Source organism: Sapajus apella, unplaced genomic scaffold, assembly GCF_009761245.1.
Source record: "Sapajus apella isolate SASKATOON/1434 unplaced genomic scaffold, GSC_monkey_1.0 scaffold46, whole genome shotgun sequence".
Lineage (NCBI taxonomy): Eukaryota > Metazoa > Chordata > Mammalia > Primates > Cebidae > Sapajus > Sapajus apella.
Genome location: NW_022436986.1, coordinates 6417293 through 6441274, shown reverse-complemented (window position 1 = coordinate 6441274; position 23982 = coordinate 6417293). Strand labels below are relative to the sequence as shown.

The 23982-nt window shown below is 35.8% G+C and overlaps 1 protein-coding gene across 1 annotated transcript in view; it reads left to right on the top strand.

The window, feature by feature from the left end:
• Positions 1-23982, top strand: part of ERP44 (endoplasmic reticulum protein 44) — a 95606-nt gene that overhangs the window by 34067 nt on the left and 37557 nt on the right. Inside the window, exon 4 of the mRNA XM_032240198.1 lies at positions 3120-3235. Coding sequence (XP_032096089.1) covers positions 3120-3235 — 116 coding nt within the window. The remainder of the gene's footprint in view (positions 1-3119; positions 3236-23982) is intronic.

Sequence of the window (23982 nt, the reverse complement as noted above, 5' to 3'; positions counted from 1 at the left end):
CACGCCTATAATCCCAGCACTTCTGGGAGGCCAAGGGGGGTGGATCATGAGGTCAAGAGATTGAGACCATCCTGGCCAACATGGTGAAACCCCATCTCTCCTAAAATACACAAAAATTAGCTGGGCGTGGTGGTGCCTGCCTGTAGTCCCAGCTACTCAGCAGGCTGAGGCAGGAGAATGTCTTGAACTCAGGAGGCAGAGATTGCAGTGAGCCAAGATTGCACCATTATACTTCAGCCTGGGTGACAGAGCGAGACTCTGTCTAAAATAAATAAATAAATAAATAAATAAATAAATAAATAAAAAAAATAATTACATCAGGGTAAATGGGGTATTCATCACTTCAAGGATTCATCATTTCTTTATGTTACAAATATTCCAGTTATACTCTTTTAGTTATTTTAAAATGTATAATAAATTTCTGTTTATTGTAGTCACCCTACTAGATCTTATTCATTCTAACTATATTTTTGTACCCATTAACCATTCCCATCCAGACTCTTTACATACGTTGTTTTTAATGCTCAGAACCACTCTGCAGGTAGGTATTATAATTTCCATTTTAGGTTGAGGAATTGAGGCTCAGAAAGGTCATATGGCTAGTAAGTGGTGGAACTGGGATTTAAATTCAGGTATGTCTGACTCCAAAGTTCATTTTTTTTCTCTAACTAGATCATATTAGTAGTGCCCTCAAAATGTCTCTGCAAAGATTATCTATTTGGTAGATTTCTTAAGGATTGATTTAAGCACTAGGTTGGAGATTAGGTTTAGATAACCCTTAGGCCCTTTTAACAGATCCATTGCTTTTGTGATGTTCCTTTTGTTCCTTTTATAAATGTATCATTTCCATGTGTATGGATACATGTGTATGAAGGTACAGTAATATTGGAATTCAACTTTTATTTCATTTTCCCTTTTTACCTTTTGGTACAGGTTGAATATCCCTTATCTGAAATACTTGGGACCAGAAGTGTTTCAGATTTTGGAATTTTTCAGATTTGGGAATATTTGCCTTATATACTGGCTTAGCATCCCCAACCCCAAAAATATGAAATCCACAATGCTTCAATGAACATTTCCTTTGAGCATCTTGTCAGCCCTCAAACTGTTTTAGATTTTCAAACATTTTGAATATTCGGATTAGGGACATTCAACTTGTATTAAGACAGGTCCTATTTTAAACATAAACCATGCTTAAATACTGGATAGCAAACTGGACAATCTAGAGAAAAGAAACCCTTGACGTGTTTTTTTACGTTGCCCTTAAGCCATAAAGGGGCTTGCCCACTCATTCTTTACTATGTCAGATCTAAATTTTTCAAGAAACCATTAATCAGCCCCTACTCCTTGCCTCTCTTGCCCTCCAGCTACCTTATTTTCAGCAAACCATAAGAACCCATAAACCTGGGGTCCTAGCTGCCCCACTTCCTCCATTCTATCAATTTATTCATTTAACACACATATATGAAATGCTTATTAGAATACGTAGTCAAATAAGACACAGTCCATGATGTCCACAGACCCCACCCACTTATCCCTGATGGGAGAGATTTAAGAATGCTAAAAGAGGAAAGAGCCACTTGAAAGCAAGAGATTGAAGATACAGATGTGTCTCCTTGATATATTCTAGGACATCTCCTTAGGAAGTCGGGTGAGTGGGCTAGAAGAGATATATACAAGAAGAAATAGGGAGGAATAATGTTTGCATCCTTTCACAGGCTTTCTAATATTTTTATTGCATTATAGCTAATACATATGACCTAATTACGTGTGGATTAAACTGTTCACTGGCATCATATAAGTAAATTTGGTGGAAAATGGCTCTGGAAGCAAGAGTAGCAATTTGTTTGTTTACATATCCTTAATACTTCTGTAAGACAATGGCCATTGTAACGCAGCTGGTTATTTGCTGATTCTGATTCTTCCCCTTCTTACTGGGTCCCTTTAATGACCTTCAACATAGTCATGCACAACATAATGATGTTTAGGTCAAAGACATAAGTCACATAAGATTATATAATACTGTATTTTTACTGTACCTTTTCTGTGTTTAGATACGTTTAGATACAAAAATGCTATTGTGTTACAATTGCCTACAGTAATTAGTATATTAACGTGGTACAGGTTTGTAGCCTAGGAGCAATAGGAGGCTGTATACCATATAGTACAGGTGCGTGCTAGGCTATATTGTCTAGGTTAATGTAAATATACTTTATGATGTTCACACAGTGAAGAAATCGCCTAATGGTTTCTCAGAGTGTATCCCTGTCATTAAACACCACATGACTGTGTTTGTCAAATGTTTGGCTTGATTAACGGATAGTTAGAAGTAACAAGTTAACAGTAATATTGTGGGGCTTGTGCATTGTCTTTAAAGTAAAAGAAAAAAGAAAATGTAGACAGGAAGTCTTGATTAGGATTTAAAATATTTGCTTCTGGACTTACTGTATTTAGTATGTTTATAGATATAAAAGCCCATTTTAACAAAGGATAAATTTTGAGGGGAAATAGTTCATTAAATACCATATATTCTTTTAATGTAACTTATTTAGTATGCTAACTTGCCTATGAGATTGATAGAACTAGCCAAGTGGACCAGTCTAATATTTGTAATACAGTTAAAAGATTTTATTCAGTAGTCTAAATTATTTTGAGATGGGAGGATTGCTTGAGCCCTGCAGGTGGAGGGTGCAGTGAGCTGAGATTGTGCCCCTGTCCTCCATTAAAAATTAATAAAATAGAGAAAGCCAATTTCTTTTATACATGTTCAAGTTTCAGTAGTTATAAATCCTAATAGTACTTCTTAGAGGGCTTATTTCAGACTTGTTTTATGACCTCTGCAAGAGATACTGAGCTGTGTCCTTCATAATACTGGCAGTTATCTTAAGATGAATAAAACCAAAATCTATTAGACATTCTTAGAATCCGTATACAATCTTTGAATTCAACATTGTCTTCATCTCCATTGAATAACATAGGTGTCCTTGATTAAATCAAGTGTGTGATCATCTCACAAAGTTGTTTACTGTACCTATATCAAATGTCAATGGGTGATAACTGAAATAAGATTTTATTACTTCTGCTTTTCATTTCTAATTGGCATCCTTCTCTGTGTATAGGTGTCGTTTCAGTCAGATGTTGCATCCAATTTTTGAGGAAGCTTCCGATGTCATTAAGGAAGAATTTCCAAATGAAAATCAAGTAGTGTTTGCCAGAGTTGATTGTGATCAGCACTGTAAGTACCTCAACAAGAAGTCTAGAAGAAACTGTCCCATCCCACACACAGGCCCACAAACACATTTTTCTTTCTTTTTTTTTAAAATGCTTTACTTTAAATGCAGAACCAAAAAGGTTCTAGTGACCTTGGTTAAATTGTTACGATTTAATTTTTATGTACTTATAACACTACTTTCCATTTTGCTTGTGTGATAGTTTTTTTTGTTGTTATTTAAAAAATTACAATAGGTCAAGCATAGGGATCAAAAGTAGCAATGTTTTCTACCAAAGCAAATACCAAAATCAGTAAATGAAATTGAAATATAGTAATAGAAGAAAAATGGATTTCTATTAGTTTTAGAATCATGTGAAAATACCGTTTATAGTCATTTCAAATAAGATAGTCTCAGATTTTTGTGTGTTTCTGTTTTTTAAAGATTCTGTGAAGGTTAGTTTAGACTATTTTTGAGGTCTAATTAACTGTAGCAACTGATTATAATTATTAGGAGTTTTAAGAAACTGAGCTTAGACTCTCAAAATCCAACCTCTTGCATTTTGCTTGTCCCAGCGGAGCATTCTCTATAAAATCATCATGGTCTTTTGTATACATGACAGATTTCTCTAACTTGAGCTAGTGATCTTGCCATTGGTGTTTCTTCCTGTGTGGTCCCATTATACTTGAACTTTCTTCTCTCATTGTACTAAAGTCATTGTATTTGGTAGTTCTGGTTCATTGTGTCTTAGTTGTTTTATCAGCTGCATTGTCTGTTCATCAAGGCAGGAATTTTTTTTTCTTCTTTTTTAATGCTCACTTTTAAGAGGAGACCAAACAATTAATTAATCTCTGTGTCTCAAGCATCTGACAGTTACAGACTGCTCACAAAAACCTTTTGCATTTAGTTATTGGTAAGTTGGCGTGAATACAGAACTGTTTCCCATTCTTCAAATTTTCTATTTTTTGTACTTAACCTACTGATTAAAATTAGTATGTGTGTATACACACATAACTTTTCATTTTACTGATGAGAAATGGACATGAAATGGCTAAATCAATGTTACACAACTCACTGTCTAGTCAAGCCAGAATTTGAATTCTGATCTGACTAGATGCCTTCATTTGCTCTTTTCTGATCAAACATTTTGGAAATTATCGATAGAGCTTTATGCTAGGCAGAAAGGCATTTTTCAACAGTAAATCATTTCACAGTCTTCTAAGCCAGACCGCATATTTCTGTCTGCTGAGATTCATTACTAGATAGGATAACGGGAACAATAAAAAGTTGTCAATACAGGCATGGGTACATTTTCACATTGCTTTCCAGATCTTTTCTCCAACCTTTTATTGACAGAGAACATGATGTTTTTGGTGTGGGTTCTCATTTCAAACCTTTCTATTCTTTAGGTATTTAATTAGATGTTACAGTATAGATAAGAGTCCCTATTTTTACTGAATTTGAACCATAAAATTGTAACGCTCTAAAGCTTACAGTCATTGGGAAGAAAATTTAATACTTATGTCCTTGAACCATAAATATCATTTATTCCATCTTTTAAACAGATAACTTTTGAAGAAAATCTGACATCATTGCTAGTAAGCTTTCTTTTTGTGGGAGCAAATTACAGCAGTTCAGATGCTTTTCAATCCACCGGAAAGTTATCTGAGGTATTATGCATCTCTCTGAATATTTTTTCTCTTCTATGTAATTCTTCACTTTTAAAGAAATGATGTTATGAAATCTTTATTGATTAATGTATTTACATTTTCCACAGTCTCTTTAGAGATTGTAAGACAAACTGTACTTTTGTTCACCTCATATGTGCCAGTTAGATTGTAGAGGTTTTGAACTGGAAGAACCTTAAGAATTTTGTGTTCTGAAAAGAAATGCCTTTTAGGCAGATTATTCTGTGGTCGAATTTTTTTTTTCTAACCATTTAAACAACTTTATAAACTCATATACCTATCAGTGCTTTGAAAAATAGATTGTTCAATCCTAAAGCAGCTTTTTAAAAGAGATGTATTGAGATATAATTGACATGTAATACATAAATTTAAATTATATAATTTAATAGGTTTTGATACATGTATATATCCATGAAACCATCACTACAATCAAGATATTGAGCATATTTGTCATTCCCCAAAATTTTCCTTATGTCCCTTTTTGGTCCCTGTCTATTGCCTCTACTCCCCATCTCCATCATCCTTACAGACCAACTACTTTCCATCACTATAGATTAGTTTGCATTTCCTAGAATTTTATATAAGTGAATCGTACAGTATGAAGTTTTTTTTTTCTTTTGGTCTGGGTTTTTTTTTTTTTTTTTTTGGACTCAGTGTGTTTATTTTGAGATTGTTTCATGTTGCATATATTATTCCTTATTATTTGGCAGCATTCTCTTGTGTGGCTATATACCACAATTTATCTGTTCACTTCCTGACAGACATTTGGGTTGTTTCTACTTGCTGGCTATTACAAATAAAGCTGTTATGAACATTCAGATATAAGTCTTTATACATATGCTTTCATTTTTACTCAGCAAATACCTAGATGTGAAATGCTAGGTCATATGGTAGGTCCATGTTTAACTTTTAAATAAACTGCCAAACTATTTTCCAAAGTATTCCTTACATGTTATATATTCACTAGTAGTACATGAGAGTTCTGGTTGTTCCATATTCTTGTCAACACTTGGAGTGGGGATAGTCTATTTAATGTTACATATTCTAATACATGTGAAGTGGTATCTCCTTGTGGTTTACTTTGGATTTTTCTATTAATGATGTTGAGAATATTTTCACGTTTCTATGACATTCATATTATCTGTGATTAAGTGCCTGTTCAAATATTACATATTTTTTATTGGGTTGTTTATTTTCTTATTGAGATTTATTTATTTATTTATTTGTGACAGGGTCTCACTGTGTCGCCCAGGCTGTAATGCAGTGGTGCAATCTTCGCTCACTGCAGCCTCCACCTTTCAGGCCGCAGTGACCTTCCCACCTCAGCCTCCCAAGTAGCTGGGACCACAGGCATGTTCCACCACACCCAGCTAATTAAAAAAATTTTTTTTTTAGAGATAGGTCTCCCTATGTTGCTCAGCCTGGTCTCAAACTCCTGGGCCAACGTGATTGTTCTGCCTGGGCCTCTGAAAGTGCTGGGATTACAAGCCTGAGTCACTGTGCCCTGCCCTCTTACGGAGTTTTGAGAGTTAGTTATTATTATACAAGTCTTTTTTCACATGTGTAATTTGCAGATGTTTTCTCCCATTCTACCCTTATGTGTATTTTTTTAAAAATTATAAACTACACATAAAATTACTATCCTACCATTTTAAATTGTATAATTTAATACTTTTTTTTTTTTTTAAGACGGAGTCTCTCTCTGTCGCCAGGCTGGAGTGCAATGGCGGGATCTCAGCTCACTGCAACCTCCACCTCCCGGGTTCAAGTGATTCTCCTGCCTCAGCCTCCCGAGTAGCTGGGACTATAGGCATGCACCACCACGCCCAGCTAATTTTTGTGTTTTTTAGTGGAGACGGGGTTTCACCATGTTGGCCAGGATGGTCTCCATCTCTTGACCTCATGATCGCCCACATTGGCCTCCCAAAGTGAACCACTGCGTCCAGCCAATTTAATACTGCTAAATATATTCACATTGCTGTGCAGCCAGTCTCCCAGTTTTTCATCTTGCAAAACTGAAGCTCTACACCTATTAAACCACAGCTTGCCATTGCCCCTTCTCCTTAGCCCCTGGCAACCATCATTCTGTCTTCTGTTTCTACAAGTGCGATTACTCTAGGTACTCCACATAAGTGGAATCTTACAGTATCTGTCTTTTTGTAACTGTCACGTTTCACTTAGCATAATGTCCACAAGGTTCATTGATGTTGTAGCATTTGCCAGAATTTTGCTACTTTTTAAGGCTGTATATTCTGGATATACTGATTTGCAGATAATTTCTCCTGTTCGTTCTGTAGGTTGCCTTTTCACTCTGTTGATTGTGTCTTTTGATTCATAGAAATCTTTAATTGTAACATAGTCTGTCTTACGTATTTTTACATTGGCTGACTGTGCTTTAGGTGTTATATCCAAGAAATAATTGCAATCTAACGTTATGAAACTTTACTCTCCTATGTTTTCTACTAAGAGTTTTAGAGTGTTTCAAGAGTTTAGAGAGTTTTAGGGTGTTAGGTCTTATATTCAGGTCTTTCATTTATTTTGAGTTAATTTTTGTATATGGCGCAAGGTAAGGGCCCAGCTTTATTATTTTGCATTTTTAGATTTATTTATTATTTTAGATTTTTTGAAGAGACTGTTCTTTCCTCATTGAATGGTGTTGGCATCCTTGTCTAAAATCATTTTGTTGTATATTTGAGGGTTTATTTCTGGACTTTCTAGTCTGTTCCATGGTCTGTATGTCCATCTTTATGCCGGTTTCACTCTTTTATTACTGTAGTCTTGTAGTATGTTTTGAAATCAGGAAGTATGAGACCTCCAACTTGAAGAGTGTCTTTTGAAGAGCTGATGTTCTTAATTTTGCTGCAGTCTCTATCAATTTTTTAAATGGATTATACTTTTGATGTTGTATCTAAGAGGTCTTTGCCCCACACAGGATCACAAAGATTTTCTGCTATGTTTTCTTTTATGAATATGATAGTATGAAGGTTTATACTTAGGTCTGTGATCCATTTGGAATTAATTTTTTCATGTGGCACAGTATATGAATTGGAGTTCATTTTTTTGCATATGATCCTGGCATTATTTGTTGAAAAGACTATCCTTTCTTCGCTGTCATTGCATCTTTGCAGAAATAAACTGTCACTGTATGTGTAGGTCTATTTCTTTTCTCTCTCGTCTGTGCTGTTGATCTGTTTGTCTATGCTTATTTCAGTACTTTATAGATTACGATAGCTTATGAAGAGTCTTGAAGTCTGGTCAGGCAAAGCTTTCACCTTGTACTTTTTTTTTCAGAGTTGTTTGGCAGTTCTGGTTGCTTTAGATTTCCATGTAACTTTTAGAATCAGCTTGTTAATTTTTAATGACAACATAAAAGGCTACTGGGATTTTTACTGGGTTCACTTTGAATCTTCAGGGCAATTTGTGGAAAATTGTTATTTTAGTGATACTGAGTCTTTGAATCCATGAAGATTGTATACCTCCCCATTTATTTAGGCATTTTCAATTTCTCCCAGGAATGTTTTGTGGTTTTTCAGCCTGCATGTCTTGGATAGCTTTGTCAGATTTATTCCTAAGTATTTCCTTTTTTTTTTTCATGCTATTATAAATGATATTTTAAGAATAAACTTTATTTGTGGAATAATTACAGATTATATGTAGATTATAGTTGCAAAAATATTAGAGACTTCCTTTATATTCCTTGCATATTTTACCCTAACAGCAGTATTTTGTATTACTATGGCACATTTGTCAATGCCTAAGAAACTAACATTGGTATGTGAGTGTTAATTAAACTATAGATTTTATTCAGATTTTATCCTTCTTCCACTTGTCTTTTTGTTGTTGTTTTTCTAGGATATCACTTTTAGTCATAATGTCTTCTTGGTTACCTCTGATCTGTTTGTTTCTCAGTCTTCCTTTATTTTTCACAATTCTTATGAGTAGTATTCAAGAATCCTGTAGACTGTTTTTCATTTTGGGCTTGCCTGGTATTTTTTTCCTCATGTTTTGGACATCTTTTGTGAGATCTCTCAGTAAGTATGTCTTATTTTGGGGTGCTGTTATAAATGGCATTGATTGTTAAATTTTAATTTTTCGTTTTTTTATTGCTAGTTTATAGAAATAAAATTGGTTTTTTTATATTGACCTTGTATACTAAAACTTATTAGTTCCAGGAAGTTTTGTAAATAGAGTCCATAAGATTTTCTACTTAGACAGTTAGGTTTGTTTGCAAATAAAAAGTTTTACTTCTTGTGGTCTCTGTTTCCTTACAGTATTCTTTCTAACCAAGTGCAACTACTTGTTGCTTTAGGATTAGTTTTTGTTAGGCAGAATATCTGTAAGAAGCTTCCTAGCAAGGACAGAAGGTGGCCTCAGAATCAAAATATCATCATGCCCACATATGGCTTGTTCGTATCAATCACCTATCTGGTATTATGTTAGCCTACTCTGTCTTGCCCTTGAATACGTCAGTCTGTCTGCCTTGCTGTCGACTCACTGCTTCACTGAGAGCTTTTATCCAAAGTCACAGTATTATTTCTTAGAAAAGTTCCTGTAAAAAGTTTCTAGTCAAATTGCCTGGGGAAAAAAACCCCTACTATTTATTGAGTGCTTACGTGGATTTAGACATGTTCTTTCGCATATTTTAGTTATCTTTACCACAACTCATTACACCTCGAGTTGAGTAGTAGTATTCATTTAACAACAAAAAAATTTATGGCTTCCTTATGCACTGCTATGTGGAAGGGTCTATAGATATAGCAATGAACTGAACACACCCAGAAAGGCAAGAGAGATCAGTATATAATTGTGTATAGTGATAACTATTCTGAAGAGAAGGTGCTGAATGCTACAAAATGATGAATCTGATTTAGTCTACAGGAATAGGGAATACCTTTTTGAGGAAATGATAAAAATGAAGGAAGAGTAGGAATTTTCAAGTGAAGTAGGAGAAGAAGAGTGTTTTAGACAGAAGTAGCAGTAGATGTGAAGTTTCTGAGGTAGGAAAGAACACTGACCTTTCAGAGAGTTGGACTGTATTACCATTTTACCAATGGAGAGGCTGAAAGATACTGAGAGGCTAGGTGATTTCCCAAACCTGCATAGTAAATGGAGGGAGCCAGACTGGAACCTAGGACTATATAGCTTTTATCAGCTAACTATGCATTTGAAAGTCAAAATAAGGTAATTTAAATTGAATTCCCATAGAAATGGAGAATTTGCCCATTTCTGAATAAAAACAAAATATCCTATTATGGATTATAAAATAGTCTATTTAAATAATCTCTAATGGGTCATTACATAAATAAAAACGCAATTGCTTGTATGTGATATTATTGTTTTTGTACTGTGTGTCCCAGTCTTCTAAGGTAGAATCCTTTGTTCTAGGACCAGAAGCCTCCTACTTAATAAGTCATATACAATTGGGCATGTCACTTTAAGAATCACTGAACTTGATTTCAGTACTGTCCATAAAAAGTATGTGTTTGTATGTGTGTGGTGAGAAAAAGACATGTGGTAACCATATGTGGTAAAATTAGGTGATTTATTTTTATTTTTTGGTAAGTTTGAAATTTTACAGATTTTTAGAAATATGGTATTTAAAAATCCTGAACCTATAGTTTGTCATTGATTAAGGAAGAAGCAGGTGGGAGTGCCTGACTGTCTTATAGTTTTTGAGAAAATGTGTGTAAGAAGCTAGAAATCTGCACTGTACAGGGGTATTGTGATATTGTTAATTGTAATTTGCTTATTTTCACTGATGACCTTTAACACAATTACTGAATTTTTAAAAACTTTTTTCGAATAGGCCTTTGTCAGCATTTTGAGGAATGCTTAGAGCTACTTGATGGCTCCTGGAAACTGACCCACAGTTCTCTGTGTGGTTGTTCTGAGTTTTTCATTTTCATTCATTTAAGATTTTCATTTAATATGTTCATACCGTTCTGTCCATTAAAAGAAAAAGAATTTCATTTAATATTCTAGCCTTTGAAAACAACTGGAAGTAGTAGTAGCAACAGTAGTTATGTTAATAATAACAATAATAATGATAAAATGGCTTCGTAGGGTAGAGACCCTATGTTTTTACTCTTCTGTTCCTCACACTGGCATGGTATCCAGCACATAGTAGGTGTTCAGTTGTAATTGTTGAGCAGATGGATAGATAAATGAATAATAAACAGTACCAGCATTTATGAACTGTTTTGTAGGCACTATAGTTATTTCATTATTTCCTAACAATGAAATAAATATTTACTGCCATATTTTGCCTGGTCTAACTCATAACATTGATTGTAAGGCAAAATGTTAGGTACAACTGAAAAAACAAAGAAAAAACGAACTACAACACAAAGCTTTCTTATCATTTAGATTTTTAAAATTCACATGTGATAAACATATTTATGACATACAGCGTAATATTTCAGTACATGTATATAATGTTTAATGGTCACATCAGGATAATCCTCTCTTCTAGTACTCAAAAATATATAATAAATTATTATTAACTATAGTCACCCTACAGTGCTGTAGAACAACACTAGAACTTATTTCTCCTGTCTAGAGGTAATTTATTTTTATTTAACTTTTGTGGGTATACATAGTAGGGTATGTATTTTTATGGATTACAAGTTGTTTTTTTTTTTTTTTTTTTTGAGACAGGCTTGCTCTGTCTCTCAGGCTGGAGTGCAGTGGCGTATTCTCGGCTCACTGTGACCTCTGCCTCCTTTGTTCAAGCGGTTCTCGTTTCCTCAGCCACCAGAGTAACTGGGATTACAGGTGTGTGCCACCACACCCAGCTAATTTTTGTAGTTTTAGTAGAGACAGGGTTTCACCATGTTGGCCAGGCTGTTCTCAACCTCCTGACCTCAAGTGATCCTCCTGCCTTAGCTTCCCAACGTTCTGGGATTACAGGTGTGAGCCACTGCGCCCAGCCAAGAGATTATTTTGAAGTGCCTAAGAGTCACATCAGAATATCTGTTACCTCAAGCATTTTTCCTTTATCTTTCAAATGATTGAGATCAAATCATACTGTTTAAATTACTTTTAAAAGTACAATTAAATTATTTTTTTACTATAGTCACTCTGTTGTGCTAGCAAATACTTTGTCTTATGTATTCTTTCTAACTACATTTTTGTACCCATTCACCATCTCTCCCCCACCCTCAACTACCATTTCTACCCTCTGGTAACCATCCTTCTAACGCTCTATCTCATGAATTCAGTTGTTTTAATTTTTAGCTTCCACAGTTAAGTGAGAACATGCAGTGTTTTTCTGTGCCTGGCTTATTTCACTTAACCCAGTAACCTCTAGTTCCATCCATGTTGTTGCAAATGACAGAATCTCATTCTTTTTTATGGATTAATTTTACTCCATTATGTATATGTACATTTTCTCTATCCATTTGTTTGTTGATGGACCCTTAGGTTTCTTCCAAATCTAGCCTATTCTGAATAGTGCTGCAGTAAACATGGGAGTGCAGATGTCTCTTCGATATACTGATTTCCTTTCCTTTGGGTATACACTTAGCAGTGGGATCGTTGGATCATATGGTTGTTGTATTTTTAGTTTTTTGAGGCACCTCCAAACTGTTCTCCATAGTGGTTGTATTGTTCTTTATAATATACATTCCCATCAATAGTGCAATATGGTTCCCTTTTCTCCTTATACTCACCAGCATTTTTTATTGCCTGTTTTTTGAATAAAAGCTATTTTAAATGGGGTGAGATAATATCTCATTGCAGTTTTGATTTGCATTTCTTTGATAGTCATTGATGTTGTGCACTTTTTCATACACCTGTTTCCCATTTGTATTTCCTTTGAGAAATGTCTATTCAAATATTTTGCCCATTATTTAATTGAATTATTACATTTTTGAGTATAGAGTTGTTTGAGTTTCTTACATATTTTCGTCATTAATCCCTTGTCAGATGGGTAGTTGGCAAATATTTTCTCTTCTTGTTCTGTGGGTTGTCTCTTCACTTTGTTGATTGTTTCCTTTGCTGTGCAAAAGCTTTTTAAAACTTGATGTGATCCCATTTGTCCATTTATTTACTTTAGTTGCCTGTGCCTGTGGGGAATTGCTCAAGAAGTCTTTGCTCACTCCAGTGTCCTGAAGAGTTTCCCCAAAGTTTTCTTGTAGTTTCATAGTTTGAGGTCTGAGATTTAAGTTGTTAATCCATTTTGATTTGATTTTTGTGTATGGCAAGAGATAGGGGTCTAGTTTCATTCTTCTTTGTATGGATATCCAGTTCATCCAGTACCATTTATTGAAGAGACTGTCCTTTCCCCTATGTATGTTCTCGGATCCTTTGTCAAAAATGTGTTCACTGTAGATAGATGGATTTATTTCTGGATTTTCTGTTGCAGTGATCTAGGTGCCTGTTTTTTATGCCAGTACCATGCTGTTACGGTTATAGGTTGGTGCAAAAGTAATTGCGATTTTTGCCTCCCCCCCCCCCCACCCTTTTTTTTGAGACGGAATTTTGCTCTTGTTGCCCAGGCTGGAGTGCAATGGCACGATCTCGGCTCACCGCAACCTCTGCCTCCAGAGTTCAAGCAATCCTCCTGCCTGAGCCTCCCGTGTAGCTGGGACTACAGGTGCGCACCACCACACCCAGCTAAGTTTTTTGTATTTTTAGTAGAAACGGGGGTTCACCCTGTTGGCCAGGATGGTCTCAATCTCTTGACCTCATGATCCGCCCGCCTCAGCCTCCCAAAGTGCTGGGATTGTAGGCATGAGCCACTGCACCCAGCCTTGCCCTTTTTTTTTAATGGCAAAAACTACATTTACTTTGTTTCCAACCTAATATTATACCTCTGTAGTATAACTTGAAGTCAGGTGATGGAATTCTTCCAGTTTTGTTAGGATAACTATGGCTATTCTGTGTCTTTTGTGGTTTCATATGAACTTTAGGATTGGTTTTCTGTTTCTGTGAAGAATGTCATTGGTATTTTGATAGGGATTGCATTAAATATGTAGATTGCTTTTGGTACTAATAACATTTTCACAATATCGATTCTTCCAATTCATAAACATAGAATTTATTTCCCTTTTTTGTCCTTTTCAGTTTCTTCCATCTATATTTTATAATTTTCATTGGAGATCTTTCATTGTTTTGGTTAATTCCTAGGTATTTTATTTTATTTGTAGCTATTATAAATGGGATTACATTTTTATTTTTTTAGATTGTTCACTGTGGGCATATAAAAATGCTACTGATTTTTGTAAGCTGATTTTGTATCCTGCAACTTTATTGAATTTGTTTATTAGTTCTTATAGTTTTTTGGTGGTCTTTAGGTTTTTCAAAATATAAGATCATATCATTTACAAACAAGGATATTTTGACTTCTTCCTTTCTAATTTGAATGCCCTTTATATCTTTCTCTCATCTGACTGCTCTAGCTAGGACTTCCTGTATTCCACATCTTAAGAGGAAAAGCTTTCAGTTTTTCCCCATTCAGTATGATATTAGCTGTGGGTCTACTGTATATGGTCTTTTTTTTAAATTTATAAATGTTTTTTGAGACGGAGTTTCACTCTTGCTACCCAGGCTGGAGTGCAATGGTGCGATCTCGGCTCACCGCAACCTCCACCTCCTGGGTTCAGGCAATTCTCCTGCCTCAACCTCCCGAGTAGCTGGCATTACAGGCATGCGCCACCATGCCCAGCTAATGTTTTTTGTATTTTTAATAGAGACTGGGTTTCACCATGTTGACCAGGATGGTCTCGATCTCTTGACCTCGTGATCCACCCGCCTCGGCCTCCCAAAGTGCTGGGATTACAGGCTTGAGCCACCGCGCCCGGCCTTGTATATGGTCTTTTTAAAGTTGAGGTATATTCCTCTTCTGCATAGCTTCTTGGGGGTGTTTATCATGAAGGAATGTTGAATTTTATCAAATGCATTTTCAGCATCAATTGAAATGATCATATGATTTTTATTCTTCATTTTCTTGATATGATGTATCACATTGATTGATTTGCTTATGTTGAACCATCATCCTTGCATCCCAGAGATAAATCCCACTTGGTCATGATTAATTATCTTTCTGATGTACTGTTGAATTTGGTTTGATAGTATTTTGTGGAGGATTTTTGCATTAATATTCATCAAGCATATTGGCCTGTATTTTTCCTTTTGTGGATGTGTCTTTGGTTTTAGTATCAGAATAATACTGGCCTCCTAGAATGAGTCTGGAAGTATTCCCTTCTCCTTTGTTTTTTGGAATAGTTTGATAGGATTGGTATCAGTTCTTTCTTAAATGTTTGGGATAATTCAGCAGTGAAGCCATCAAGTCCTGGGCTTTTCTTTGCAGGAAGCTTTCTTATTATGGCTTTGATCTCATTATTTGTTCTTGGTCTGTTCAGGTTTTGGATCTCCTCATGGCTCAATCTGGGTATGTGTCTAGGAATTTGTCTGTTTCTTCTAGATTTTCCAATATATTGGCGGATAGTTGCTCATAGTAGTGGCTAATGATCCTTAGTGGTATCCATTGTAATGTCTCCTTTTTCATTTCTGATTTTATTTATTTGGGTCTTCTCTCTTTTTTTCATAGTCTGGCTGAAGGTTTATCAACTTTACTAAACTTCTTAAAAAAACCAACTTTTTCTTACATGAGCTTTTGTATTGTCTTTTTCATTTCAAATTCATTTATTTCTGCTCTGATCTTTATTATTTCTTTTCTTCTACTAATTTTGGGTTTTGTTTATTCTTGTTTTTCTAATTCTTTAAGAGGTATCATTAGGTTGTTTATTGGAAGTTTTTTCTTATTTTTTGATGTAGGCATTTATAGCCATAAAATTCCCTCTTAGTTTTACTTTTGCTGAATCCCATAGGTTTTGGTATGTTGTATTTCTATGATTATTTGTTTCAAGAAAATTTTTGATTTCCTTCTTAATTTCTTCATTGACCCACTGGTCATTCAAGAGCATAATTTCCAAGATTTCTCTTGTTATCAATTTCTAGTTTTTTTATACTGTGGTCAGAGAAGATGCTTGAGATAATTTCAGTTTTTTTGAATGTTTTAAGACTTGTTTTGTAACCTAACATGTAGTCTATCCTTGAGAATGATCAACGTGATGAGGAAAAGAATGTGTATTTGGCAGCCATTGGATGAAATGTTCTGTAAATATCTGTTAGGTCCATTTGGTCTATAGTGCAGGTTAAGTGTGATGTTTCCTTGTTGATTTTCTGTCTGGAAGATCTGTCCAAGGCTGAAAGTGGGGTATTTAAGTCTCCAGCTATTATTGTATTGTGGTCTGTCTCTCTTTAGCTCTAATAATACTTGCTTTATTTATCTGCACCCAGTGTTCAGTGCATATATATTTACATTGTATTACATGCATTACATATGTATATACATTGTATTTGCAGTCGTATCCTCTTGCTGAACTGACCCCTTTGTCATTATATAGTGACCTTCTTTGTCTCATAATTTTTGTCTTGAAATCTACTTTGTCTGCTATAAGTATAGTGATCTTGTTCTTTTTTGGTTTCTGTTGGTAGGGAATATCTTTTTCCATTTCTTTATTTTCAGTCTGTGTGTGTCTTTACAGGTAGAGTGTGTTTTTTGCAAGCAACAGATCTTTGGGTTTGGTTTTTTTGAAAATCCGTTCCACCAGTCTGTGTCTTTTGATGGAAGACTTTAGTTCATTTGTATTCAGTTATTATTGATGAATAAAGGCATACACCTTCTACTTTGTTGTTTGCTTTGTTATTTTGTGGTCTTCTCTTCCTCCCCCTTCTTTGCTGTCTTCTTTTTAGTGAGGGTGATTTTCTCTGGTGATATGATTTAATTTCTTGCTTTTTGGTTTTGTATATCTGTTATTTGTTTGATTTGAGGTTACCATGTGGCTTCCAGATACACTCTTATAACTCATTATTTCAAGCTGATAACAACATTGTTTGCATAAACAAATGAACAAGCAAAAGAGAATTAATAAAAACTGTACACTTTAACTTCATCTCCCTGCTTTTTAACTTTTTCGTGGTTTCTGTTTATATCTTTTTATACTTCTTATGTCTTGAAAAGTTGTTGTGGTTATTTTTGATTGGTCCCTCATTTAGTCTTTCTACTTAAGAGTAGTTGACACACCACGATTAGTGTTATAATGTTTTCTATTTGTCTGTGTACTTACTATTTTCTGTGACTTTTGTACTTTCAGATGATTTTCTGTTGTTTATTAATGTCCTTTCCTTTCTCATTAATGTACTCCCTTTAACATTTCTTTTAGGACACATCTGCTGTTGATGAAATCCCTCAGGTTTTGTTTGTGTGGGAAAGTCTTTATTTCTCTTTGATATTTGAAGGATGTTTTTGCTGGATACACTATTCTAGGATAAAAGTCCTTTTCCTTCAGCAGTTTCAATGTGTCATGCCACCCTCTTCTGGCACATAAGGTTTCCACTGAAAAGTCTGCTGTCAGATGTATTGGAGCTCCATTTTATGCATTTCTTTTCTCTTGTTGAATTTAGAATCTTTTTGTAAACTTTTGACCTTTGGAAGTTTGATTATTAAATACCTTGAGGTAGTGTTCTTTGGGTTAAATCTGCTTGGTGTTCTATTACCTTATTATACTTGGATATTGATATTTTCTCTAGGTTTGGGAAGTTCTTTGTTATTATCCTTTTGAATAAACTTTCTACCTCTGTCTGTTTCGCTGCCTCCTCTTTAAGGCCAGAGTAGATTTTTCCTGTTTGCAGATTTTCTAGATCCTGTAGGCATGCTTCATTATTATATATTTTTCTTTTGTCTCCTGTGACTATATTTTCAAATAGCCTGTCTCCAAGCTTACTAATTCTTTTTTCTGCTTGATCAGTTCTGCTACTAAAAGAGTCTCATTCATTCTACAGTATGTCAGATTTTTTAGCTCCCAAATTTTGGTTTGATTTTTTAAAAAAATATTTCAATCTCTTTTTTAAATTTATCGTATAGAATTCTGAATTCCTTCTCAGTGTTATCTGTAGTTTCTTTGAGTTTCCTCAAAACAGTTATTTTGAATTCTCTGCTTGAAAAGTCACCTATCTCTGTTTTACCAGAATTGGTTCCTGGTGCCTTATTCGGTTTGTTTATTGAGGTTGTTTTCCTGGTTGTTCTTGATATTTGTGGGTGTTTGTCTGTCTCTGGGAATTGAAGAGTTAGGTATTTATTGTAGTCTTCACAGTCTGATCTTGTGTCTGTGCTTTTTTGGAAGACTCTGCAGGTATTCATAAGGACTCAGGTGGTGTTATATAAGCTGTAGCTGCATTGGAGGCACCCCAAGCCCAGTGGTGCTGTGGTTCTTGCAGCCTCATAGAGGTACCACCTTGATGGCCTTGGACTTCTGGAAGAATTCTTTGGATTACCAGGCAGAGACTTGTTCTCTTACTTTCTTCCCAACAAATAGAGTCTCTTTCTCTGTTCTGAACCTACTGGAGCTGGGGATGGAGTGACACAAGCACCCCTGTGGCTACAACCATTAGGACTGCTCTGGGTCAGGTCTGAGGTAGCACAGCACTGAATCCCACCCAAGGCCTGCTGTAACCACACCCTGGCAACCACCTATGTTCACTCAAGGCTCTGGAGTAAGCAAAGACTCTGAAGTGAGCACAATCAGCAGGTGGCAAAGCCAGCCAGGCCTGTGTTCTTCCTTTCAGGGTGGTGAGTTCCCTCTCAGTGGGGTGTGGGGACGTTTTCATACTTTAGGGGTCAAAAGCATGCTTCTCTAATCCAAATGTGCAGAGTCATTCTGGTTTGAACACCTCTGTCAGAGACATCTGTGTCTCTGACAGGGAATCCATAACTGCCATTAACCATGCCCAAAAGTACATTTCCTGCCTAGTTCTCTCATAATTAAAAATAATTTCTGATACCTTCCAAAGTCAAAAATGTCAGATAATGCAATGCAAAACAGAACAGAGCCTTAGATTTTGAGAGGACTCTTAAGAGCCTTCGATTTTGAGAGGAATCTATCTGCCTCTAATTTCTAGGGTTTCATTAGGAATACAGAGGTTTTTCCCAAAACAAGGTCCATAGTGCCACCTCTGTTTTTCTCAAGGAATCTCAGGCTGTTTTAGCTTGAATATCTGCTTTTAATTGAGCTGACTTTTAACCATAGCACTCTTAAAAAAAAATTCTTTTAAATTTCTTATCACCTGACTTTAGCCAGGCCAAGTGGCCAGTATTTCTGGCTTTTGAACTTTATCAAAGGTAACCTCCCAGGTGCTCAGAGAAAGGAAAATTCAAGATTGTTTGTGGAGGGGAAGGGAGTCAACAAATGGAAAAGACCTTGCAGATATCAAACCAGGAAGGACTCATTCCCTAAGCCAGGAATTGAACTCTGAATCTGTGCCACCATTGTGGAAAGAGAAAGCCTTAGCTACTAAGCTACAGCATTAGGCAGTTTCCATTGCTCTTCCCTGAAGGAGCCTAGAGCAGTCAGCTTTGAGCTTGCAAAGGCTTTTAACTGCTTAAGATAATTTTTTTGAGCAAACTATGACATGGACCCCAAAATTCCTGTTCCCTGGGTGGCAGAGACCAAGAGAAAGTACTGTCCCATTCTTACGAGGTCAAGCTCCCAAAGACAGAACAAGATGAGAAAGAAACAACTTTTTTTTTTTTTTATTTTTTTTTTTCAGGAAATTGCAGCACAGTTTGTAACTGACCAGTTTTCCAGGCTGGCTTGAACAGTGGTATTTTGAGATCCTAAGCCAGTGTTCTGTGCTAAGGTATTCTTCTGAATGACAGAGCAATATGGAAAGACAAAATTGTAGCACAAAGTATACCAGGTTTGTTACAGTAGCCACTCTGCTTAGTATGCAATATGGAACTGGCCAGGCTCAAACTTGCCCTTGGATAGGCCCTGTCATCTTTAATCCAACCTCTGCCCTTATGTGGTCTCTGGGCAAGATTGTCATCTTGAGTAACAGAAAAGATAGGAAAGGGAGAAAAGCATTGCTTCCTGAAAGGTGGGGAAGGCAAGGAGCTCAGGGAGGCCAGAGAAAGACCCACTCATTGCAGTGACACTGAATCAGAAGTTCAGGCAGTCACTTGTCAGTTGCAATGAGATGTTCTCCAGCAGTCTTACCAGCTCTCAAGTTTCCCCTTTCGGGAATTAAAAAAGCTCCCTATGTCCAGTGATCCTGTCACCCACAGCTGTCAGGGAAGAGTATAAGGCAAGAGAATAGTGGTTAACATCCCATAATGCCAAATCCATTCTTAGCTGAGAGGGACTTTACTGAGGGGGACCTCTCACTCCCTAAATCTTAGGAAGGACTCTAACCATCCTAAGTTGGGCCTTGAACCCCAATTCCATCAAATGTCTTTGCCTTTTATTAAGAGGGACCTTTAATTCACTCTCTTTTAGGAGATACTCTGACTCCCCTAAGTTGGACCTCTAACCCAATCTCATCCTTCACCCGGGTACCCCACTTGCTTACCCAGAGTTGGCCAGTTGTTGCTGCAGTCTGTTTCCTTTTGGGTTGGGGGTTTCCTCAGTATCATCCCTCCATGGTTCGCCAGGAGGATGTTACCAGAAAGGGGTCCTGATCCAGACCCCAAAAGAAGGTTCTTGGATCTCATTCAAGAAAGAATTCGAGAGAAATCCATAAAGTGAAAGCAAGTTTGTTAAGAAAATAAAGGAATAAAAGAATGGCTACTCGATAGGCAGAGCAGTCCTGAGCTGTACTTTATTGTTTATATGTAGTACATTTTCATTATCCATTCATCTGCTGATGGCCACTTAGGTTGATTTCATATTTTGACTGTTGTAAATAGTGCTTCAGTAAACATGGGAGTGCAGATATGTCCTTGCTATACTGATTTCCTTTTCTTTGGATAAATACTTAGTAGTGGAATTGCTGGATCATATAGTAGTTCTATTTTTAGTTTTTGAGGAACCCCTATTCTGTTTTCCATAGTGACTATACTACTTTACAGTCTTATTAATAACATATGAGTGTTTCCCTTTCTCCAGATCCTCTCCATTATTATTTTCATATTTTTGTTAATAGCCATTCTAAGTGGGGTGGGATGATATCTCATTGTGGTTTCAATTTGCATGTAACCACATGAATGGTAATACTGACCATTTTTTCATATACTTTTTGGCCATTTGTATGTCTTTTAAGAAATGTTTATTGAGATGCTATGCCCTTTTTAAAATTGGATTTTTTTTTTTTTTGCTGTTGCTTGTGTTTCTTGTATATTCTAGATATTAATCTCTTGTCAGATGATTAGTTTACAGATATTTCCACCACTAATTCTCAGGTTGACTCTTCACTCTGTTGAGTGTTTCCTTTGCCCTATAGAAGCTTTTTAGTTTGATATAATCTCATTTGCCTATTTTTGCTTATTTTGCCTGTGCATTTAAAGCCGTATCCTTAAAATCTTCCCAGACCAGTGTTCTGAAGCATTTCCCCTATATTTTTGTTCATGGTGAGAGATACGGGCACTTAGAATTTTTTTATACCTATTGTAAAAACTATTTTAGACTCAGTTAGAAATAGATTTTTTAAAATTGTGTCATTAATGTGTGTGCCTTAAAAGGAAAATAAATTTGTTCAAGTAATTCCTAAACAACTTTACACTCAGAGACTGACTGTTGTGCATCATTTCTCAACTGAGTCGAATTTTATTTTTTCTATACAATATTGACCTTCATGCCATTAAGAGTGTTGGTAATGCTCTACTCTCTCTAGGAATTTCTCCCAAGCTGCTAAACCCTTTCTGCAAGTATTGATGCTATCACTTTCCTATTTACTAACCTCAGAGTTTAGTTTTTCTGAATTGAAATATATCTGCTAGTTAAGCAACTTTTCTTCAAAGTTACCAAAATACAAACCAAAATGTTAATAATGGTTTTCTCCAGTGGTGGTTGGAAGTGGGTCTTATTTTCTTCTTTATACATGTTTGTTTTCCAAAACTTGTAAACACTCATAGACACATGTGTACATATGCATATGCACACAATTAGAACATGGCCTTGCTTTAACTGTGCATCATCATTATATCTCATCTTCTGCAGTCTTACCATTTGGAGAATTTTGGGAGTAGAATTCATTTTTCTCTTTGGTGGTCATGCTTGCTGCCTTGGATCTAGAAAGTCCCATCAGTTAGCCCCTGGTGGGACCAGGTTCTCTGCTGACCTCCAGTGGCCGTAGGCTGTATGGCACTAAGCAAGAGGCATTCATGTTTGCTGGTCAGTGCAGAACTTTCAGACAGACCCACACTCGGTACTTTGTAATTGTCCTTGATTAGGTAGCACATGCCCCCATATACCTGAGTTGCTTTTACCTATCTGTCTTCCAGTGCAACTCGAACTTTACTTATTGGAAACCGAGAAGCTTTTTATAGGAACTATAAATAAATACCATAATAAGAATAAGAAAATATGAAGTGAAGAATTTATGTGCATAGAACAGAATTTGGATAAGCAGTTAAGCCTGAGTTCTGAGTGAACTTCTAGGCTTTGCTTATTAGTTTTCTGTTGAGGTATTTTGTTTTGTTTTTTGGGGGATCTTTGTCTTTTGCGGTTTTTTGTTTGGTTGTTTGTTATGAGGGGTGCAGTTTGGGAATAGGAAGAGGTACATAGGCAGCAGTGGTCCTTCTTCTGAAACCAGAAGAACAGTAAGACTTTCCTGTGGAAATGTTCTGCCTCTTTGTATTTTCTGCCATGGATATCCATAGCAGGGAGAGACGTTGCTGAAACGAGCATGAGGCAGTTTCCCCATTTGGATCCCTGCTGGGCATTAGTGAGGCGGGCAGGCAGGACCCGTCAAAGAAAAGTAAGTGACCATTGGAGCAAAAATACATGCTAATTTTCCAATCAGTGAGCTGTTAACCTTCTGGGATGTATAATTCCTCTGACATCCATTTTAACATTTGATCTATCCAGTTAATTAAAAAAACCCATTTATTATACCCCTTAAGTCATTCTTTGTTACATTGTCAAAATGTCACATTCTAATTATCTTAAAATCACTTTTGGCCAAAGCTTGTTAAAAAAAAAAAAAAAAGCATTATGTCTGAGATTATTGATCAATGTAATTTTAAGGTTTTTGCTTCTTAATAATTAAATGCCACTGCATTATACAGCATACCTGCTGCTATGGTTGTTTGAGAATGAAGCAAATGAATATGGGATCCCTTACTGGTTTTCAAATATTTTAAATGTTTTTCTGTCCATAACCAGAATTTTAAAGCAATCTAAAGGTTACAGTGTTTGTTAATAGACTTGTGATTTTTGCCACAACTATTAGAGCAGCCTCCTTACCAGTCTCCCTGGTTCTCTACTACTGCCAGGTGAATTTTTTTGAAAGCTCAGCTCTAGCAGCTCAGTGGCTGCTTATCACAAACAGGATAAAATTAAAACTCCATTAACTTAGCACTTAGGACCCTCTAGAGTCCGTTTCTAACTTTATTCTACTCCTAGTTTATGCATACTTGGTATTAGCACTGCTTTCTCTTTATGCCCACTAATTCATCAAGTTTAGAAAGTTAAAAGCATTATATTGTCTCTAGTAGTGCACCTTGCTGTCCATTTTCATACTGGTACGTAAGGCACAAATGGAAAATAGATGTTTTCTATTAGACTAGTTTTTTTCCTTCTGAGTCCCTCTCATATCCTCTCTGCCAGATCCTCTGGGTATTAAAAAGATTCTTTGACTTCTTGTTGACAAATTAGGCACCAACTAGGCTAGTTTACCTTTATTAACATTGAATATTGGACCTAAATTAAACCTAGTAGGAATATTTTACTTTCATAGGGCTTCATACTATTGAATTTTAGTTTTAAAAATGTTTATTATTATGGATTGTTTGCCAGTGTGAAAGACAAAATGTTATCTGGGAGTTTTAATTTGTAACTTTCTGATTACAACTGAACATATTTAATATGTTTATTGCTAATCTGTGTTTCTTTCATGGGCTAACTGATATCATTAGCCCATTTATCTTTTTGGTAGTCTTTTTTTAAGCTAATTCTTTATATATTCTGGATGTTAATCAGTTGTGTCTAGTATATGTCACAAGTACCTTTCTTCCTGTTTGTCTTAAAAATTTGTATGTGTGTGTGTGGTTTTTTTTTTTTTTTTTTTTTTTTTTTTTTATT